The sequence below is a fragment of the Pterocles gutturalis genome, unplaced genomic scaffold (assembly GCF_000699245.1).
Source record: "Pterocles gutturalis isolate BGI_N339 unplaced genomic scaffold, ASM69924v1 scaffold47602, whole genome shotgun sequence".
NCBI lineage: Eukaryota > Metazoa > Chordata > Aves > Pterocliformes > Pteroclidae > Pterocles > Pterocles gutturalis.
The window spans coordinates 13,128-31,331 of record NW_010111952.1 but is presented as its reverse complement, the minus strand read 5'-3'; the positions used below and the strand labels follow the sequence as shown (position 1 = coordinate 31,331).

The window sequence follows — 18,204 nt, the reverse complement described above, 5'->3', positions numbered from 1 at the left end:
GTGCCTGCGCCACGGGGACCGCTGAGCGCATTGGGGGGGCAGCCTGGGGACAGCACGGTCTGTGGAGGGGCTGAGCTCACCTGGCATAATGGGGATGGTGCCGGGGACGCTGCAGCCCCCACAGGGAGCGTTTTTCAGGGTGCTGTGGCACCCCGAGCCTGAGCTGAGGTTGGGGGCTCTGGGAGTGCCCCGGTCTGGGCAGCAAAGGCTGGCTGGGTGCAGGAGCAGCGTGCGTGAGGGCTTCTTCCTCTTGTTTTCCAGATGCTTGCTCAGGTGCATGGCGAGCCCCCAAACTCTGCCTCTTTTCGGAAACTGTGCTGTGGCACTGTCAGGAGGGTGAGTGGTGGAGCAAAGGGTGACACTGTCATGGGCGCATTTACTGGTTTTTTTTTAAAACAAAAAAACGTTTAGCTTTTACTTCTCTCTTTCATGACATCGTTTAGTATCTGTTGTTTGGGCTGTGGCCAGGAGGTGTCCCCTCTGGACTCCTGGAGCGGGGCTTTTGGTGACTCCTGGAGCTTTGCCGCAGGGTGGCTCTCCCCGTCCTTTGCTAGAGTCACAGCATAGAGAAACAGCTGGTCGAGTGATTTCTCTTCCCTCCCTCCCAAACTGCTAATGTTCCCCTTGCAACTTCCTAAGCTGTCTCCAAAAAAGGCAAAGAAGAAGAAAGGCGTTTTCTGGGGCATTGAGGTGACCAAAACACTCAGGTGGCATGGCTGGGAACTTGGAAAAGAGGTGATCAAACATCTGGTCTTGAAAAACGTACATGAGAAAACCCAGAAGCTGAGCTACAGGTGCGTGGGAAGTTTCTTTCTCCTTCATATTCCTCACGCTCACTGGATCTTCATCCCACTTGCTGTATCGGTCACATTAGCACCTTTCCTCTGATTCATCTGCCCCCTCTCCCCTTGGGCTATATGCTGGAGACAGTGCCTGCACGCTTACTTAGCAGGACAGAAGCCTGCTAATTCAGATGCACAGCCTTTGTTCCTGGCAGGAGTATTTTAAATTAAATGCCTTTTAAAAAATTCTGTTTTGCTGATACTTCTGTCTGTGAAGCATTTCCAGTCTAGTGAGATTTTAATTGTGGATGTATGCCAGCCAGTCGCTACTGTGTCCTAAAACCATTGCTCTCGGGAGCCCCACTGGATGTTGAGCCATTCCAGCACTCCCTGTGACCCTCTGCAACTCAAATGTTTCTGCCCAATGTATTTTGCTTATGCTGCATGGCCTGGGAATGCACGGCCTTGTTCAAGGAAGGGGGAGATACTTAGAGCTGAGAATGGGTTTTCAGGACACCTGTGTTCCACCCCTGTTTCTGCTGATTTTCTACCAAGGTACCCCTGGGGTCAGGTGTGTAAGGTGCTTCTCACTGTGGGATCTGGAGGTTTTGATTCTTTATTCTTTTTTCTGCTGTCTAACTTAACAGCTGTATGCCCTCAAATAAAATCTCTTGTTTTGATTTGATTATCTAGATGTCCTTCCACGCGATTCTTCTTCACAGTTTTTCCCCAGCCGATCACTCTGAGCCCTGGTATGTCCTTAACTCTGCCCATCGTTTTCCAGCCTGCTGAAAAGGTAAAGTGGCAACACCAGAACTGCTCTCAGTGCTCAGGCTGGTTTCCAGGGGGGCAGTGGGCCTCTGCCTCTCTTGTCCTTTCTGCACTGTTTTCCCTTGGATGAATATGTCCTTAGGGAAGGTTCTGGCATAGAATTACTGGGCAGCATGACCTATCCTGCTCTCCCTGCATCTTCAGCAGCTGAGGGAGCCCCAGCCCCGGCTTCTCTAGAGAGTTTACCAGTAGTTATGAGAGGGATCCTCCCAAAAAGTATTCCCAGTTTTTCACATGCTGCTTCTGGCCACGAAGTAAGATAAAGTGCTTGAACTATCCGCACCTGGTTTCAGCCCAGGGAACCTCAGCTGGGTGGTTTTAGTGCAGAGCCTTGGGTTCAGGGCCTCACTCTCTGCTTTATTACTGGAGATCCTAAAGCCTGTACATTGAAGAGCTACTGATTTTCTATAAGGGATATGTCAAGGGCCTCCTGTCTTTTGGATGGGGTGGGTTTCTTTAAGCTTTATTTTTAACAGCAATGATTCTTTTTACCCAGCTCATTTTCTTGATTTTCAGCTTGTTCCTGGTGTCTGTCTTGGCTCTGAGTGTTAATCTGTGGCTCTTGTCCACAGCTGTGTGTCTTTGGTGTGTATCTCAGTCCTAGCTATAGAGTGTGATCCTTGGGTGGATTCCCAGTATCCTGCTCTTTTAGTATCAAGATTTTATGATGACTGTTCAGCTTTCCCTTTATGAAATAAGCTGCTGGCCTTGTTCCATTTTCTGTGAATATCTGGTCTGCACCACAACAATCACTAGAGCAGGAGACTCCCTTTCCTAGAGAAAGCGAGGACTATGTGTGCTGCAGTGCCCAAGGTCCCTCCTTACCTGTATAAGTGGTATTCAGGAGAGGTGAAGATTTGAGATCATGGAAGATGTGTATCTTGCAATTCCTTCTATCTTAGCTGGTTAGCAGATGTCCTGGGGCTATTTGTACACAGTGCTGTCAACGCTGCATCTTTAAGTGGTGTGTTAGCCCCTTAGGTCCCCAGCTGATAAAGCACTTAATCAAAGACTAATATTTCTGTGCTCATGGAGCCCAGGCAGAGGCTGTACATGCTTCACTGAAGCTGAATTTGGATCTTGAAAACACTGAAAGAAATCCATATGCATCAAAATAAATCAGGTGAAACAAACGTGGTCTTAAACTCCTCTCTCTGAGGGTGTTTCCTGACAGAGTGAGGAGCACGCCTGAGCACCTTGCTCACTGCCTTCCTTTTCCGAGTGCTTCATATGTTCTCTGCCCTGCCCAGAGGTCTCCCCTGGTGCCTCTGTTGCCGATGTTTTTTCCCCAGCGTTCTCACAGAGGTGAAGGTAATGGGGGTTCATGGGTGGAGCTGCAGTATCTGTAGGATGGAGCCCATCTAACTGCTGTCTCCCCTTGTTTTTCTGTGCAGAGGGAGTATGAAGACAGCATCTGCTTTAAGAAGGCTGAGGGTGAGTTCTCTGTCACCCTGCATGCTACGCTTCCACGCCCCTGTCTGTCCTTCCCAGCTGCTGTCCAGTTGCCCATCTGTGCTGTCCACAATGTCACAGAGACAACATTCTCTCTGCGTAACACTGGGTGAGTGAGACATGGCTGCACAGACCCTCTTTCTGTTTGTTGGGTATTTTGGCACCTTCTCGGACTCTGCAACGAACGCAGCACATTTCAGTTGTTATTAGATCTGCTGGCTGCCTTAACAGGCAGCAGACCTCTGCCTCCTCTGAGGTCAGAAATGGCAGTATGGGTCAGATCTCACTATGGGCATGTCTTGGCACCTCACATCTGTCTGTTCCCAGTATATACACTGAGAACCATTCACAGACAGGAAATAGTAGGGAGCAGCATTGTGTTGCACTGAGAACATCCCACACCCACAGGAGGGACCTGGGTGTCTAGCTAATCAAAGGCAACGTGCCCAGCTTGAGTAGGGAAGGATGAGCTACCAGCTGGAAACATTGCAGTTTTTTTGTGACTTGGCATCTCTTCCCTCAGCACAAGAGCGCTGTTGGGAAGGTGGTGGAGTTGACAGTGCTCAAGCTGATCTGTTTGATTTGGAGACAGGTGATTTAGAAGCTGGAGGGTCTCTACAGAGCCTGCTCTTAGGTTCATGGAGCTGCCCAAAGCAGTGGCAGTATTCTGTGGCTTGGAGTCACCCCTTAGGACCAAAGATGTTCCCAGTTACCAAGGACTGTCTTATTTCAATAAGGGAAGGACAGTACTTCAGGCAGTACTGTAGAAAGAAGTGCAGTGAAGAAGTTCCTAGGTAGAAAGGAGGTGTACTTCCAACCATTTACAATGAGAGCAAAATAACCTTTACTAGTTGGAAAATGGCCTATGCCCCGCAAAGCCGTCAGCTGATGCGGTAGAAGGGTGGAAGGGACAGAGGGCGCATGTACCTTCATCAGAGCAAGGTATCAGCCAGAAACCACTTCAAGTGATTAATTCTCCCCTTAAAGAAATTATCTGCTCTTAAAGGGAGGTGGAGGATATGAATGGTAAGTAACACACAGCTTGGAATCAATAAAATATAAAAAGTTGATGGTGTATCATGTTATTTGCACAAATCAAACAAGCAAAAGGAGTTCTAGACAGCTGAATGAGCTATTAGGAAAACAGCTCAATCCTCTCTTCTCACCTGGACATATAACAAAGAAACAAATGTTCATGTGGAATTAAGTAGCAGCAAATTTAGATACAGGAAAAGCAAATACTTCATTCTGGAGCTGATTTGTTTGCTATCACATGATGAAGCTGAGAAATTTTATGGCCATTAATAAAGTTCTTAGATGTAATAGCTAAGATTCATTAAAGTGTGAACAGAGCATTTTCAGAGACTAGAGACAAATTTCTTCCCAGCATCACATATTTGGCCAGATGCATTAGGGATTCTGCCATTTGACATTGGTTGCTTCATATCCTAACTGAATAACCCATTGGGAAAAGACCATCTTATGCATGATTGCACAGGCAGCAAAGGATCTGTTCGTCTACTTAAAATGTATCTCCATTTCCTAGTGATCTCGTTACTGTGTTTGCCTGGGAGACACCAAGCCCTTTCTGCATGACTCCTGACTGTGGCATGCTGAGCCCAGGTGCTGAGTGCATGGTCAAGGTGGTCTTCCAGCCCAAGGTGGCTGCGATGTATGATGTGGCAGCAGCATGCTGGTTTGGAGATACAGAGAAACAAAAGAGGACTATCCAGCTAAAAGCCCTGGGTGAGTCTTTCTTGCATTTAACACTCAAAGAAATGTGTATCATCCCTATCTGTGGAATAGCATTCCACAGGGATACATGGAGGTGCTGTGCCCTGAGGCTGTGCCACAGCTGGCTCAACCCACTGATGAGCAGGTGAAGTCCATGGTTTGAAAGTGGTCTGTGAAATTCTCTAATGTACTTTTGTTAATTTGGAAGTGTGATCTGAAGAGACACAAGGTCCAATATGCCCTGTGGCATGCTTTGGCCAAACCAGCATTTCTGGAGCCTGCTTAAGTTGACAGAGGGGAAGAAGTGAGAAGAGTTCATTAGGACAGTGCAAAACCCTCCAGAAACTCCTGGTCTTGTCTGCACTCCATCTCTCCTGTCTGTCCCTGCTGTACAGAGAGCCAGAGGGAAACTTCCAAAGCTTTTTGGATTCAAGCTAGAATAAACAGTAGTTTCATTAGCAAGTCCTTGCCTGAAGTGCCTTGTATGCCCACTGACAAACAGAAGATGTGACTCTGGCTGGAAGGGAGCTTATTTGGTTCAAAGCAGGGTCAACTTTGAAGGTAGATCCAACTTCATAGTTGCCTGAGGTTGTTCAGAGGCTTGTCTAGTTGAGTGTTGAATATGCAAGGATGGAGATTCCACCTCTTTTTCTTAACCTAGTATATTATTCCCTTTAACAGCCAAATACCCGTACCTGCGGGTGAGTGTGACAGGGGAAGAGTATGAACATGGACAGCCTGGAAAGTTTCATGATGTGCTGTCCTTTGGATCAGTGCCGGTGGGGACAACTGTGGAAAAGTGTGTAGAAATCATCAACATGTCTGTGGTATGTGGAGTGGGAGACGACTTCTTGTGAGAAGTTGGCATACTGGCATGTTTCCCTGGGATATGTGGTCTTGAGTATGCCCCTTAACGCTGTGAAAATAACCCAAGTGGGAACGTGAATAAAACAGAGATGACAAGCCTTCCCCTACCAACCAGACCATTCACCCTTGTCTTCCAGCTACAGTGCCAGAAACTTACACATTTGCAGCATGGTGTGGCAGTTCCTGCCTGCTTCCCACTGTGCTGGGTCCGGATCAGGCAGCCACTGTTGTTTTTATACCCTGCAGCCCTCCTGCTCACCCTGGACATGCCCGTCAGTCCCGTATGGCAGTTGTGGCATTCTCAAATTGGTGTGCATGTGTCCGAGGCAGCTGATGGATCTTCTGGTGTCCTCAGTGGACTGCAGCGTGGTGAATTGCTCTCCAAGTCAAGCAGGCTGCGTTTGAGCACCCTGTTCTCTGTGCCACTTCAGCCCCTCCTAGCCCATTAAAAGATGGATATGCTCAGAGTCTGCTGACATGGATGACAGCAGTGCTGACTCCTCCATAGGCTCTGAAACTTCAGTGTGGCAAAGACATACTCATTTGTTGTACTGTTATTAGTCACACTGCAATGGTGCTCAGCATCCCCAGGCAAGGACCAGGATGTTTTTTAAGGGGCTTGAGGAAGGTGTCAGAGCACCAGTCTTGTTTTTTTTTTTTTTTGTGAAAAGAAAATCCACAGACAAGGTGGAACTATGGATGAAGGGAAATAAGTTATCTGCCCTGCCTGTCCTCCTGGTCACAGCAGTCACTTAGGCTACTTTGGCCCTTGGAGACACCTTGTGCTGTCCTCCCTGCTGCCAGGAGGAACACACCAGCCCCAGAGGTCACCAGGGCATTTTGGTGCAGCCTGCTGACTTCTGAGCGTATGGTGGGAGCTTGCTGCCACAGTGCCCCCAGGAGGCCAGGGTTACAGTGGTTTGCACAGTATTTCTGTGCTGGGCTGCAGTAGCCTTGGTGTTGTTAGTGGTGTTCAGCTCTGCTGAAAACTGCAGTTCTTCACTAGCCAGTGTCCTGCATTGAGTCATCCTAGCTCCTCTTGGCTCCTTTGTTAACCTATTTCTTTTCTCCTTTGCAGGTTGATGCACCATGTAGCATAGAAAGAGCAAAAGATCCTCTGCTTCAAGATCATGTTTTCTTCTGTGATGTGTACCATGGTGTTGTCCCTGCCAAAGGGAAGCTGGTCTTGTGCATACAATTTCAGCCTCAGACTGTGGGAGAGCACAGCACTGACTATTTCACTATCGTATCTGCTGGATGCCTCCTGCAGACTGTCCTGAAGGTGGTTGGCTCATGTAAAGGTACTAGAGCAAAAGCCTTCTCTGTTTCTCCCTGTCTTCTTAGCACTGCAGGGGAAGGGCTAGTGCTTGGGGCAGGACTAGGGATTATCACAGCCTTCAGTCATACACTTACCTTCTGCTGGGATCCAGGCTGTCCTTCGTGCACCGTTTGGGGTACATACTTGCGTGAGACAGGTGTGAGACTGTTGGACGCAAATGTCCAGCTGTTGCTAGGACTGGTGGGTTTGCTGATGAGGTGATTCTGGTTTGGGAAGGTTAAGTCCAGCAGTGGCTTGTGACACGTTGACAGAAACAGGTATGACAGGTCCAGGATCTGTCTTGCATGTTGTTGTGCTAGGTCCTTTGGTATCCCTGCACCAATACTCTGTGGACTTCGACTGGATCAATCTTGGGGAAAGCATGATGCAGACGCTGAAAATCAGCAACATCTCAGATGTCCCAGCCTATTACCAGTTTGATATTGACAGCACAGGGAGTGTCTTCTCCTTGGATCGGCCCTGTGGAGTCTTGGAGGGCACAACAACACTAGTGCTGAAGGTGACCTTTCGACCTACTCACCCCATCAGCTATCACCGCAGAGTGGTGTGCCTTGTCCACCATCAGGTATGAAAGGCAAAGGGTGGTTTCCTCACTGTGATAGCTCAGACTGCTCTTCCAATGTGACCCACCAGGGCTGGCTTCTTTCACTTAGTAGCCCCTGGAAATCTCTTCCCGCTGCGTTTCCACTGATACCTGTCCCGGGCTCTAGTTGAGCAGAATCCCCATGGTGCGGGTTCCTATCAGTAGTGTAGGGCTGATGTGGGCAGACAGTGAGTAATGCCAAGGAAGTTCTTGGGCCACATCAAGACCTAAAGTAAATGGTAGACTAACACTGCAGATGCTAAGCTGGTCCCAGGCATGGTTTTGGAAGTGAGGTACTAGGATGGTGTAACTCTCAAAGCAATCACAGAAGGGCGGTTTATTTCGTATTATCCTTTCTGGTGTTTTCCCAGAAACCCATGTATGTGGACTTTTTTGGTACCTGCCATTCAGACACAGCTAAGCCAGCCATCCTTCAGGCAAGACACCTCCACTGGTACCGAACAAACCTGGTGAGGGGACTGACCTTCTACCCTCCTGATATCCTGAGTGCGATGCTGAAAGATGGGAAGCTGTTGATGGATGAAAAGGGAGCCCTTATGCTGCCCCCTGAGGTATGATCTACTCTCCCTGGAATATAAGATGCTCCCATGCTGTTCTCTGCAGATGTTGGGCTTCTGTTGCACAAGCCAGATAGATCTAGAAGGACTTGCAGATGCCAGGCTGATTTCTTTAGTATCTCTGCTGTTAATGTTCCCAGCACACACCAACACTATCTGTGTCAGTTGAGTCTTACCCAAGCTCAGCCACTAAGACACTTTCTGGCTTTAACTCAGTCACGGGGTCTTCTTTTGCTTCATGTAGCTTCAAACTAAGGACTGGCTTACGAACAGGAGCCTCCTTGAAGCCTAGACTTTGAGCTGTCCTGGGAACTGTTACTGAAGTGCATCGTGCATGCTCTCTTGCTTGTGGAAGGCAAGCAGGACTGTAGTGCCTGGTGTCTCCCACAGGCACACTTCCCCTGCTCACACTGAGATGTTCCCATCCTCTAGATCCCTGAGGACAAGCCTCCCAAGGAATACTTTGAAGCCAATTCCATGACTGAATATTTCTACGATGGTGTAAACAGCAACCTGGCCTTGTTTCCCCCTCATGTTAGTGTCAACCCCAGGGAGTATGATTTTGGTTGCTGCATGCCACTCCACAAGGTAGAACCGCTTCCTCTCTGTGTGACCAACCACACCAAAGGAAAGATCACTGTTGCCTGGACTCCAAGCCACAGCAGTGCCTTCCAAGTGAGCCCCGAAATCTGTGACATCCCACCTTTGAAGTCTTCAGCCTTCCGTGTTGTTTTCCAGCCCGCTCAGCTCAACAGCCTCTATGCAGCAGAGCTGGAAGGTTTTGCCTTCTACAAGGTTAGTAGGAATTACTAGGACCAGGTTCCAGAGAGGGTCTGGCAAGAGAATGCAGACTAAAGGCTTTTGGGGGAGTTAAATTTCAAATTGAACTTTTTATTTTGAGTTTGGAAAACTGTCATCTTTACTAACTCCTTTGGCCATTGTTTTGATACACTGGTGGGTTAAAATTTCTCCTTCATCTGTGTCGCGGCAAAGATAAATCAGCAAAGCAAGGCAAAGCTGATGCATATGGTCAGTTACACTTGCTCTTACCCTCAGTGAATGTGAAGTAATGTACACCTCACTGAAGGAATAATTACTGTGAATTGCTGCACTATTAGCATAGATGGGAGCCTGCACAAGGATGGTGGTTGTGGCCTGGGTGGTGGGCAGTAACTTGTTTTTTGTGTCTGGCCCTCCACAAGTAAACTGCTGAGGGCACTGTATATGTGCAGCCTCTCCTCCATGTGATGTGGGATTCATATCCCACAAGGCTGCAACTGCTGGAGTTTTAGCACACAGAAATAAGGTGAGAGAGATCTTCATTATGTTGTTGATTACTCTTCTTGCATTTTTTTCTTTCTAAGCCAGTGTGGAGGATATCTGGGAGTAACCTTAGAGTCAGGAGTTTTCTTGGCTCAGGTAAAGGACAAATGATTAGTTTCAGTGACTCACTGTTATTTTATCACCTGCAAGTATCTCAAACTGCACTAGAGTGTCTGCAGACCCTCCTTCCTTACGGCAACTCTTGAAGTATCACAGAATAGCTTGGATAGGCCCTTCTGCTTGAAAGTCACTCAATCAATGGTCTTCTGGGTCTGAAATGTACCTATGTGGGGAACAGCACTCATGTTCCTCGTCTGGCACTGGTCAGTCCTTCTTCCCTGAAAAAGTAAATTCCTCAGCCCCAGGGATGTCATTGAAAGAAACTGCTGCTTGTGATGGGTGGTACATGCACCTGAAGAGAGCTTGCCGCACTCCCTTCCTGCATACATTCTGTTCTGTCCCCTGCATGCCTGTAGGTGCTGAGACACTACAACAACATTGAGGAGGATGCCACCATCTGTCCATCCTGGTGCCTGACTGTCAGGCTGAGAGCGCACACATATGAAGCAGAACGGGAGCACTTCATCCCACAGTACATCCTGGATGTCCCCAAGGTGTGTAACAGGTTGATGTTCGGATCTTTGCAGAGATGCTCAGTGTGTACCTCTGAAGTCTTTACGTCATCTCCCATTCCATTGCACCATCCTGAGATGTGGCTTAGGTGGTTTCTGATGGTGTGGAGACTCATGCTTTGCTACAGAGGTAGGATGCTCTTTCTCCTGCACTAGCTTCCCAGCCTCCAGTGTGTCAGGTTGCACAGAGCATCTAATTAGATCTAAGAGGAAAGCTGTTGGGATCTCCTTCCTTTCTGTTTAAGTGGACCTCAGCAGTAACAAGGGTGATTAGTCCCCTCCCAGGAGCCTCAGACACTCTGCATGCACTTAGACAAATTGAGGGCAGCACATAGAATCCACGCTTATGGAAGAGAAGTGGTTGCAAGGTAGAGTGGAAACTTCCCTGACTCCGTAGCACAAGAAAGTATTGTTCCTGTGAGCTAAAACGAGATCTGACCCTAGGAAGTAAGAATACTCTCAAGAACCTCTTAGAAATTCTCTTCAGTTAGTTCAGGACATGTAGCCTGTATCTGGTACACGAGATGGAGCAAATTGCAGCCTGCTGGAATTCTTAATCCAGGAGGTCACTATCCATGCAGCCACCGCAGGCCCTAGCAAGGAACTTGCTTACTGGATGAACAGAAAGCATTGCATAAGTAAAGTAGCTTCATTGGTCCCATGAGCTTAGGAAAGATGAGGGCCACTGTGGGAAGGGAAAAGACCATAATTTGTATACTATTGGGTGATTTCCTTTCTTTCCTTGAAGAAAAACAGTTACAAAGTTCTCCGTAGACTCAGGATAATGTCTGTTGTAATGTGGAATTCAACATAGTAAAAGCTTTTTCTTTAAGCTGGTTTTCTAAACCTAGTGCAAACGACCCTTCATGCTTGTCTCCACTAGACTTTTCCTCCTGTGGCTCCTAACAGTGACACCTACTGCAGTATGCTGCTGTTGAACACGGGCACCTCATTGATAACCTTCAGTGTGAACCAAGCTGCTTGTCCCTCTGTTTTGCTCAAGCCCTGCTCAGGGCGCATCGCTCCAGGAAGCCACCAGATTTTCTTTCTCTCCACTCACCCAGCTGACACAGTCTCACAGCAGCATGTCCTGCCTTTGCAGCTGAACTCTTGTCCTGGATACACCAAGGTAGGGAGAGGGAAGTAAAAGATGGTGAGAAAGATCTGTTCCCTTGTAGTCTTCCCTTTTCACAGTGACTTGCACTGTGACCCTGCTATATCTCCTAATGGTTAGTTTGGATTTTTCCTGTTGGAAATAGGAAATAACATTTTCAACATTTAAGGTGGGGTCAGCATTGCAGATAGATGGTGCTTGTGGTGCCAAGCCATACCCCTTGTTCCCTTGTATTTCTGTCTCCTGGAATGCACTATACCACGCTCAGGGCCCTCCTTGACAACACAACCTAAAGTCTTTCCCCTCTGCCTTCAGACACAGTTTTTTTTTGTTTTTTTTTTTTTTTGCTTCTCTCTTAGAATAAGCAACATCTTTGCAAGGTCCCTCAGGAGGTAGCTGAGACTTCTAGCTTATGTCTGTTACTTTTCCCTTCATTCCAACAGGAGATTGCTCTCCAGAGTTGTGGGGAGCCCCTTCTTTTGCTCTTAGAAGGTGATGGAAATCTATACTTCAAGCCTGTCTGTATAGGGAACTCCTGTACAAGAACGTATACCATAAAAAACTGCACAAGGCTACCCATGGTTTTCACATGGAAGATCCATCAGTCTGACAGCAAGATCCTGTCTGTCAGCCCCACTGCAGGGGTCCTCCAGCCCTATGAAGCCATGGTAAGTTCAAGTTTTAGCAAAGCTGTATTTTGCTCTCTATAACACAGCTGTGGAGTGTTTAGAAAAGAAATGTGAGGGGTGCTGATCGTTTGGCCATTAATGACAAAGCTGGAGAATACTGGTCAGTGTCTTAGCCTGGGTTGCTAGCCAGCATCTGCAGTCACGCTGGTTCCCGTGATGTGAATTTGCACAAACGTTATGACATCTACCTTGACTACAGGACCAAATGGGTCTTGAACAGGCACTAGGTAATGGTACCCTGGGTGGGACTGGGCATTAACACAGCAGCAACTTTGTCATGCACTAGGAGATGTTTATAGACAGAGGACAAATGAGAGCACAAGAGGGTTTACAATGCTGCTCTTCTGTTCTCCCACCTGTAAATTCAGGTTCTAGACCTCTACTGTATTCCCTGAGTGCTTTTTGAGAGCAGTGAGGAGTAGCAAATCTCCATGGCCTACCTTTGAATATCTGAATGTGCATTCCCAATGTGAACCTTTGACACAGGCAGAGATAGTGGAGGACTGAAATGAGAGTGTTTCCAAAGTTGTCCATGGAGGATGAGGTTAGCTGTAACAGAGGAAGGGGCTGTGAATTGAATACAACTATTGTGGTGTATTGAGCTCCTGTGAGTGACATCCTTCCCTCTTGTGATTTCAGGCTCAGGCATGGACTTTTACTCCTGTCAAGGAGACCAAGTATCTGCTGCGAGCTATGGTGTTTGTGAGGAGAAAAAGCCCAGACCCCATGTCTCCCCAAAGTGTCCGCTATTCCTTACGAATTATTGGAGAGGGGGCACTTGGCACCATCAGGGTAAGGAACTGGGGCCCACTGGGTAGTAGGAGGGGTACTAGGGTGTGCTGGGGGTCTTGGGCTTCCCATTTTTGCACAATCTGTACTGGAGACAACCAGTAAGAATTTACAGCAAATTTCATACACTTTGCTTTTGGTGGAGATTACAGAGCTGATTCCGGCAGCCTAATGGCAACAGCATGATGTAAATGTCCTGCCAGTTCAAAAGTGACCGCCTGAATCCTCTGAGGTCACTCTCAAAGCCTCTGTTCCAGTCTGAACTGAGCAAGCCATTTTGCCCCTTGGGACTCCTAGCTCTCTCCTCTCATTCTGTCTGCTCTCCTCTATTTGTTCCGCTGTCAGTCCAATTTCAAGTGTGGTGGACCTGACTGTTAAAGTTGTGTGGCCACAATGTAGGTTTCCTCCTACTATCTGCAGATCTGTGCAGACACCTTCATTTTCAGGCAGGTTTCTTAAGGAATGAGAGCGAATAAAATAATAGTTTATAAGTAATTGGTAAATGTGTTGGACAGATGGATAGAAACGTCTTTATTTAGTCACTATATACTGCATGTGAGTGGATGACAAGCCAAAAGAAAGGGGGTCTCTTAGAGCAGTCAGGGAAGGAGCAGCAGACAGAGCTCGGCCCCTGTGCCAAGTACAGCTGGCCAGATAGTATCCTCACAGCCCTGAATGTGCTTCATCTTACCCAGCAAGCAGCCTAAATAACAGTAGGAGAAAGCATTTGGAGGACAGACTGAGCCCCCTGCAACCCTGTTAGAACATCTCCCAGGACATGCCAGGTCCTTCACGAAGCAGGGAGCCCTTTGCACTGTGCGTGCCAAGGGATCAGCACGTGGAGAGATAAGTGGTGCCTACACTTGACGTGTAACAGTGACCTTTGCATGTCGGGTTTGAATTCTAGGCACAAAAGGAGCACCTGGACCTTGGAAATGTGCTGGTTGGTGACTTGCAAAGCTGCAGCATTGTACTGCTCAATGATGGGATCTGTTCTCTGAAGTACATCCTCAGCGTGGAACAACTGATCACTGGGCCTTGTGACCCCGAGGAGGTCCGCAGAGACCCGCTCGGTACTGTGAGGGAATGAGCATGGGATGGGGCCTTGGTCTTCTCTTTTCTGCAAAATTGTTCTAGCATGAACTTGGAGGTTGGGCTGCTAGCTGGCTAGCTTGCACCTATTCCCTTACGTGCCTTAAGATACTCATGGCTATACGATAGAAGTATGCTTGAGAAGACATGAGACAGTCTCCATGAGTGGGTACAGCAAAAGTGTGGGTACCACTTCTGCTGTGCAAGTGGTAAACACATTTCATTGTCACGTTAACTTTGCCAAATCTTTCTCTAGAAACATAAGTAGCTTCCTGTTCCCATCACTTGATCAAAAATCTCTGTGCTGTTCTTTTGCTTGAAGTTTGTGTATGAATGTGTGTAATTTTGAGAAAAATTAAAGCAGGCAAGGTGGTTTTTACATTTACTAAGGACAGAAGAAAAAGATTTTCATGGGCTGTTACATTTTACAGATCCAACTTAAAGCACATATAATTCAGGAAGCCAGAATAGGGGAGAGGAAATGTTGGGAGACTTATCAGAGAGAATTTCCACCTAAGGAGCTCCCCTTACAATCCAGTGATAAAGAGGCTACCCAGACCCTGGGATGTAGAAACAAGACAGACAGAAGTGTCAGGGAGTTACGCTACTGAGTACAGCACTGCTAAGATGGCCATTATAATCCTGCATTGGTGCTTGCACTTCGCAAAGGATGTGAAGGTGCTTTTGCATGGAGGTGCACAGGTGTGCAGACAGCAGTGTGGAAATAATACACACCAGGTGTGTGCACTTTCACCCTGTATGTGGGTGTGATTTTTATGCGTGTGCTGAAGGAAGAGATCCCTCAGTGACTGAGAAGGGTCTGTTCCCTGCTTTGGGGATTTGCTACGGATGACTCTTCTGTTTTACTAGAAAAAGCATAACCCAGAGCCTGACAATTGAAGTTAGGCCAATTTGGACCTTAAAGTAAGATACAATTTCTCTGTGTAGAAGGGAATTAAACAAAGGGACTTCCCAGAAGAAATGGTGGAGTGCAACCCTTAGATGCCTTTCTAGAGGACCTCCTTTGGGGAAGTTCCCTGCTCTTTGTCTGCCAAAAGCAGTGCTGGGTACTCCCAATGAGCTGCCTACAGTCGTAGTCTGGAAATCCCAGCTTCAACACCAGGAGCTGGTCCTAATCATTAGGCACAGGGGAGCAGTGTCTTGAGTGCAGGTAGGCTTGGGGAGCTGTGTGCTGAACACGTGTGTGGTGTAAGAGAGATAGTGATGCCGAGAGCTCACGTCACCCCTTTTCTCCTACAGCTTTAGAGCTGGAACACTCCAGAGGGACAATCCCTGCAAGGTCGAAAGCTTTTGTCCAAGTAACAGTCAGGCCAGCCCGTCGGCTGCATTACACCTGGTCAATCAAATATGCTGTTTGCACCCTTGCAGGTGAGAGATGGGTATTTTGGGAAAATCATTCCTTCCCTACTAAGTAGACTGTGGCATAACAGGCTGAGCTCCACAGTTCCCAGTGTGTGAGTCCTGCCTGAAGAAATCCCTGTGCTGAGCACTTCACCAGAGTCAGCTCCTATGTGCCATCTCCTTTTTGCTGCACCTTTTGGGGTCAGATATGATTGAGCCATGAGATGTAGCCAGGGAGAGCTCCAAGTTTCCTGCTGCTGTGTTCACAAGATTCCATGCTTCTCTGCATGATCACAGCCTTTTACAGTGCACCCTGAAACATATTCTGAGATCTTCATGCAACCAGTCCTATGCAGCCAGGGTCCTTTTTGCAAATCTCGGTTGGTCCCTGTAGCAGAAAGAATGCAGTTGAACTAGAAAAGGCTTGGAGAGGGGCAACAGGGATGTTCAGTGGTGGGGAACGCTGTACAAGAAGGAAAAGACTAGTTAGACAAGGAGTTTCCAGCCTGGAAAGTGGAGAACAGCAATAGCACATGAATGGTATGGAGAAGACAAGATGCAAACAAGTTTATGATTTTTCAGTGTGAAAACACAGGGCACTTCATAAAATGACTAGTCTGTAGGCTTAAATCACAAAAGGGGGTTTTCACATAGTGCAGAACTAAATAGTATAAAAACACTGTTGAAAAGGATCACACTCGTAGTCTTTTGGTGATCTCTAAACACAGAATTCAAGGTACAACTAGAAGTCAGTGGTTTAGATGTTTTCAGAAATTGCAAAAGAAAAGACTATGTACAAGCCCGGTTCGTTCTTTCTTTGGTCTGGGTGGGGCTTCTCTCTATTTTTCTGTCCCAGGCAGCTGCCCCTTAATGGTGCATGGCTACTTTTTGGTGTTTCTCTCCCAAGCTACAGATCTTGCCAGCACAAAAGAGGAGCAGCAGCCCCTCTGCTGCATTGTTGCAACTGGCGTCTACCCAGTTTTCTGCATCGCAGATGCCTATTCAGCAGGGAGTGCCAGCGGTATCAGCAAGTTGCACCTCTGGGAGCTCTTTTCCTTGGACACACTGAATGAATACTTGGAGCGAGACCTGGTTCCCGGCGAGCTCATTTACAAAGTTCCCACTAGGCACAGGTGAGAGGAGGAGATGGCTCAGCAGATCCTACAGTCTCTCATGTGAGCCAGACAGAGATGCTATGGCCGTTGGCTCGTGTTGCAGCTCACTGCTGCGTGGCACTCTGTTATTCTGTTCTAGCTGCTGCAGGGAGTTGCTCACCTCCGCTTCTTTGCTTACCCTCCCTAGCGAGGAGCCACAGAAACAAAGAATAGTTTAATTGCAATGGACCTCTAAAAGTCTCTGGTCTAACCCCTTGCTCAAAGCAGGGACAACTGGATCAGGTTGCTGAGGTCCTTGTTCAGTTCAGCGCTGAATATCTCCGTGGACAAAGAAACCACAGCTTTTCTGGGCACCTGACTCCAGTGTTTGACCACCTTCATGGAAAAAAAAAATTTCCTAGTATCAGACTGGAATATCTTGTGGTGCAACTTGTGCAGTTGCCACCTCTGAGCCCTTGCTTCAGCAAGGCTGAACAAACCCAGGCCTCTCAGTCGCTCCTTGTAAATAATGTGCTCCAGCTCTCAGCCATGCTCCAGTATGTTGGTGACTTTCTTGTATGGGGGAGCCAAAAAGAGGCCTCAGCTAAGCAGGACTCTCTTATGCCACTCACTTTCATTAGGCATATATAAAGATTTTTTTGAGAAAGCCAAAAGGCCTGACTAACACCCAGTATCCTTTCTCCCAAAAGGGCCAAGGACTTAAGATCAGAGAATTATAAGGAAGAGAGCCAGTGCAGAATGACCCTTTCCCCTGTCAAGCCCTGCCAACCCTTCTTCCTGTCTCAGTTTAATCCCTTCTTTCTCTCCTGTGACCAGCACATGCTTGATCCCTCCAGTGTACACCCCTCTCCTGCTGGATTTCAACTTTGGGGCTGCTCCGATAGGCTCAGAGCCTACCCTTGTGATGCTCCTGCTGGCGAACAGGGGTGTGGTGCCTGTGGAGTGGTAAGTGGTGCTTGCTGGAGCTCAGCCTTCTTTCTGAGGTCTGTCTGGGGATATGGAAATACTCACAGGGGCCATGAGACATTTGCAAATTAATACCATGGATTTTGTAGGTGCAGCTTGTGTTGTGGAGCTGCGACTGAGATCTGTTGGTGGGTCTGGGTGGGGAAGCAAGCAAGGAATGGCAGAGAGTTCTGCACATCAGAGCTGATGAAATGTAATGTGTCCACCTGTTGGGCTAAGCCTGGCTGGACTGAATATGCCAACCATGGCCCCGGGGAAGTTTTGCATCCCTGTTGCTGACCAGCTGCCTCGTTCCCTAGGGCCTTCCTGTTTCCTTCTGATCAGAAGATGGACATGGAGCACTGGGCAGAGGATGCTGAGTTTAGCCCCCATGAGCTGCACCAGATGAGAATTCAGGATAACCAGCTCTTCAGTGTTTCCCCAAAGTCAGGGAAACTTCTTCCAGGACAGGAGGAATCTGTTCAGCTTTCACACAGGTGACAGCAACTACCTGTACTTCAGAGCCTCATGCTGCATGTCAAGACAGCACATGCCATCAGAGTCCCCTGTGTTTCCACAATGGATCTTTTCCACTCATGTGCCCCTTGCCCAGCAGAGATTGGGCAAGTAGAAAGTCCCCTGGTGTGTCCAGTTTCTGGACCCCACGAAGCTTGTCTTCCTCAGGGGAACGTTGTTAATGTCCTTTAACACTGCAGTGAGAAAGGCATTTAGCATGACATGCTGGGGACACTGGTTTGCCTTGACCTGACAGTTGAGGAGATGAACAAGGCGCTGCACTTCCTGTGGTTTTGATTATACGGTAATATTGCTATTTTTGTCATCAGCTGGAGCTGCTAGCCCTTGTGTGCCTGTAGAGTGTATGCAGAAAGCTGAACACCTTCCCTTTCACAGCAGACCTGATCTGAGAAGTACTGGCATTCCAAATGGTGTTGGCCTAGAAACTTGGGTGCCTAAAT

General features: G+C 47.8%; 1 protein-coding gene across 1 annotated transcript in view; it reads left to right on the top strand.

The window, feature by feature from the left end:
- Nucleotides 1–261: 261 nt before the first annotated feature.
- CCDC108 (coiled-coil domain containing 108) overlaps nt 262–18,204 on the top strand; it is a gene marked incomplete at its 3' end in the record, with an annotated part of 30,426 nt that continues 12,483 nt past the window's right edge. Inside the window, 19 exon segments of the mRNA XM_010073873.1 lie at nt 262–336; nt 640–794; nt 1,476–1,578; nt 3,008–3,174; nt 4,612–4,811; nt 5,481–5,626; nt 6,745–6,967; nt 7,305–7,570; nt 7,960–8,160; nt 8,599–8,961; nt 9,966–10,103; nt 11,005–11,250; nt 11,679–11,903; nt 12,564–12,716; nt 13,621–13,786; nt 15,066–15,194; nt 16,075–16,300; nt 17,099–17,227; nt 17,548–17,724. Coding sequence (XP_010072175.1) covers nt 262–336; nt 640–794; nt 1,476–1,578; nt 3,008–3,174; nt 4,612–4,811; nt 5,481–5,626; nt 6,745–6,967; nt 7,305–7,570; nt 7,960–8,160; nt 8,599–8,961; nt 9,966–10,103; nt 11,005–11,250; nt 11,679–11,903; nt 12,564–12,716; nt 13,621–13,786; nt 15,066–15,194; nt 16,075–16,300; nt 17,099–17,227; nt 17,548–17,724 — 3,488 coding nt within the window.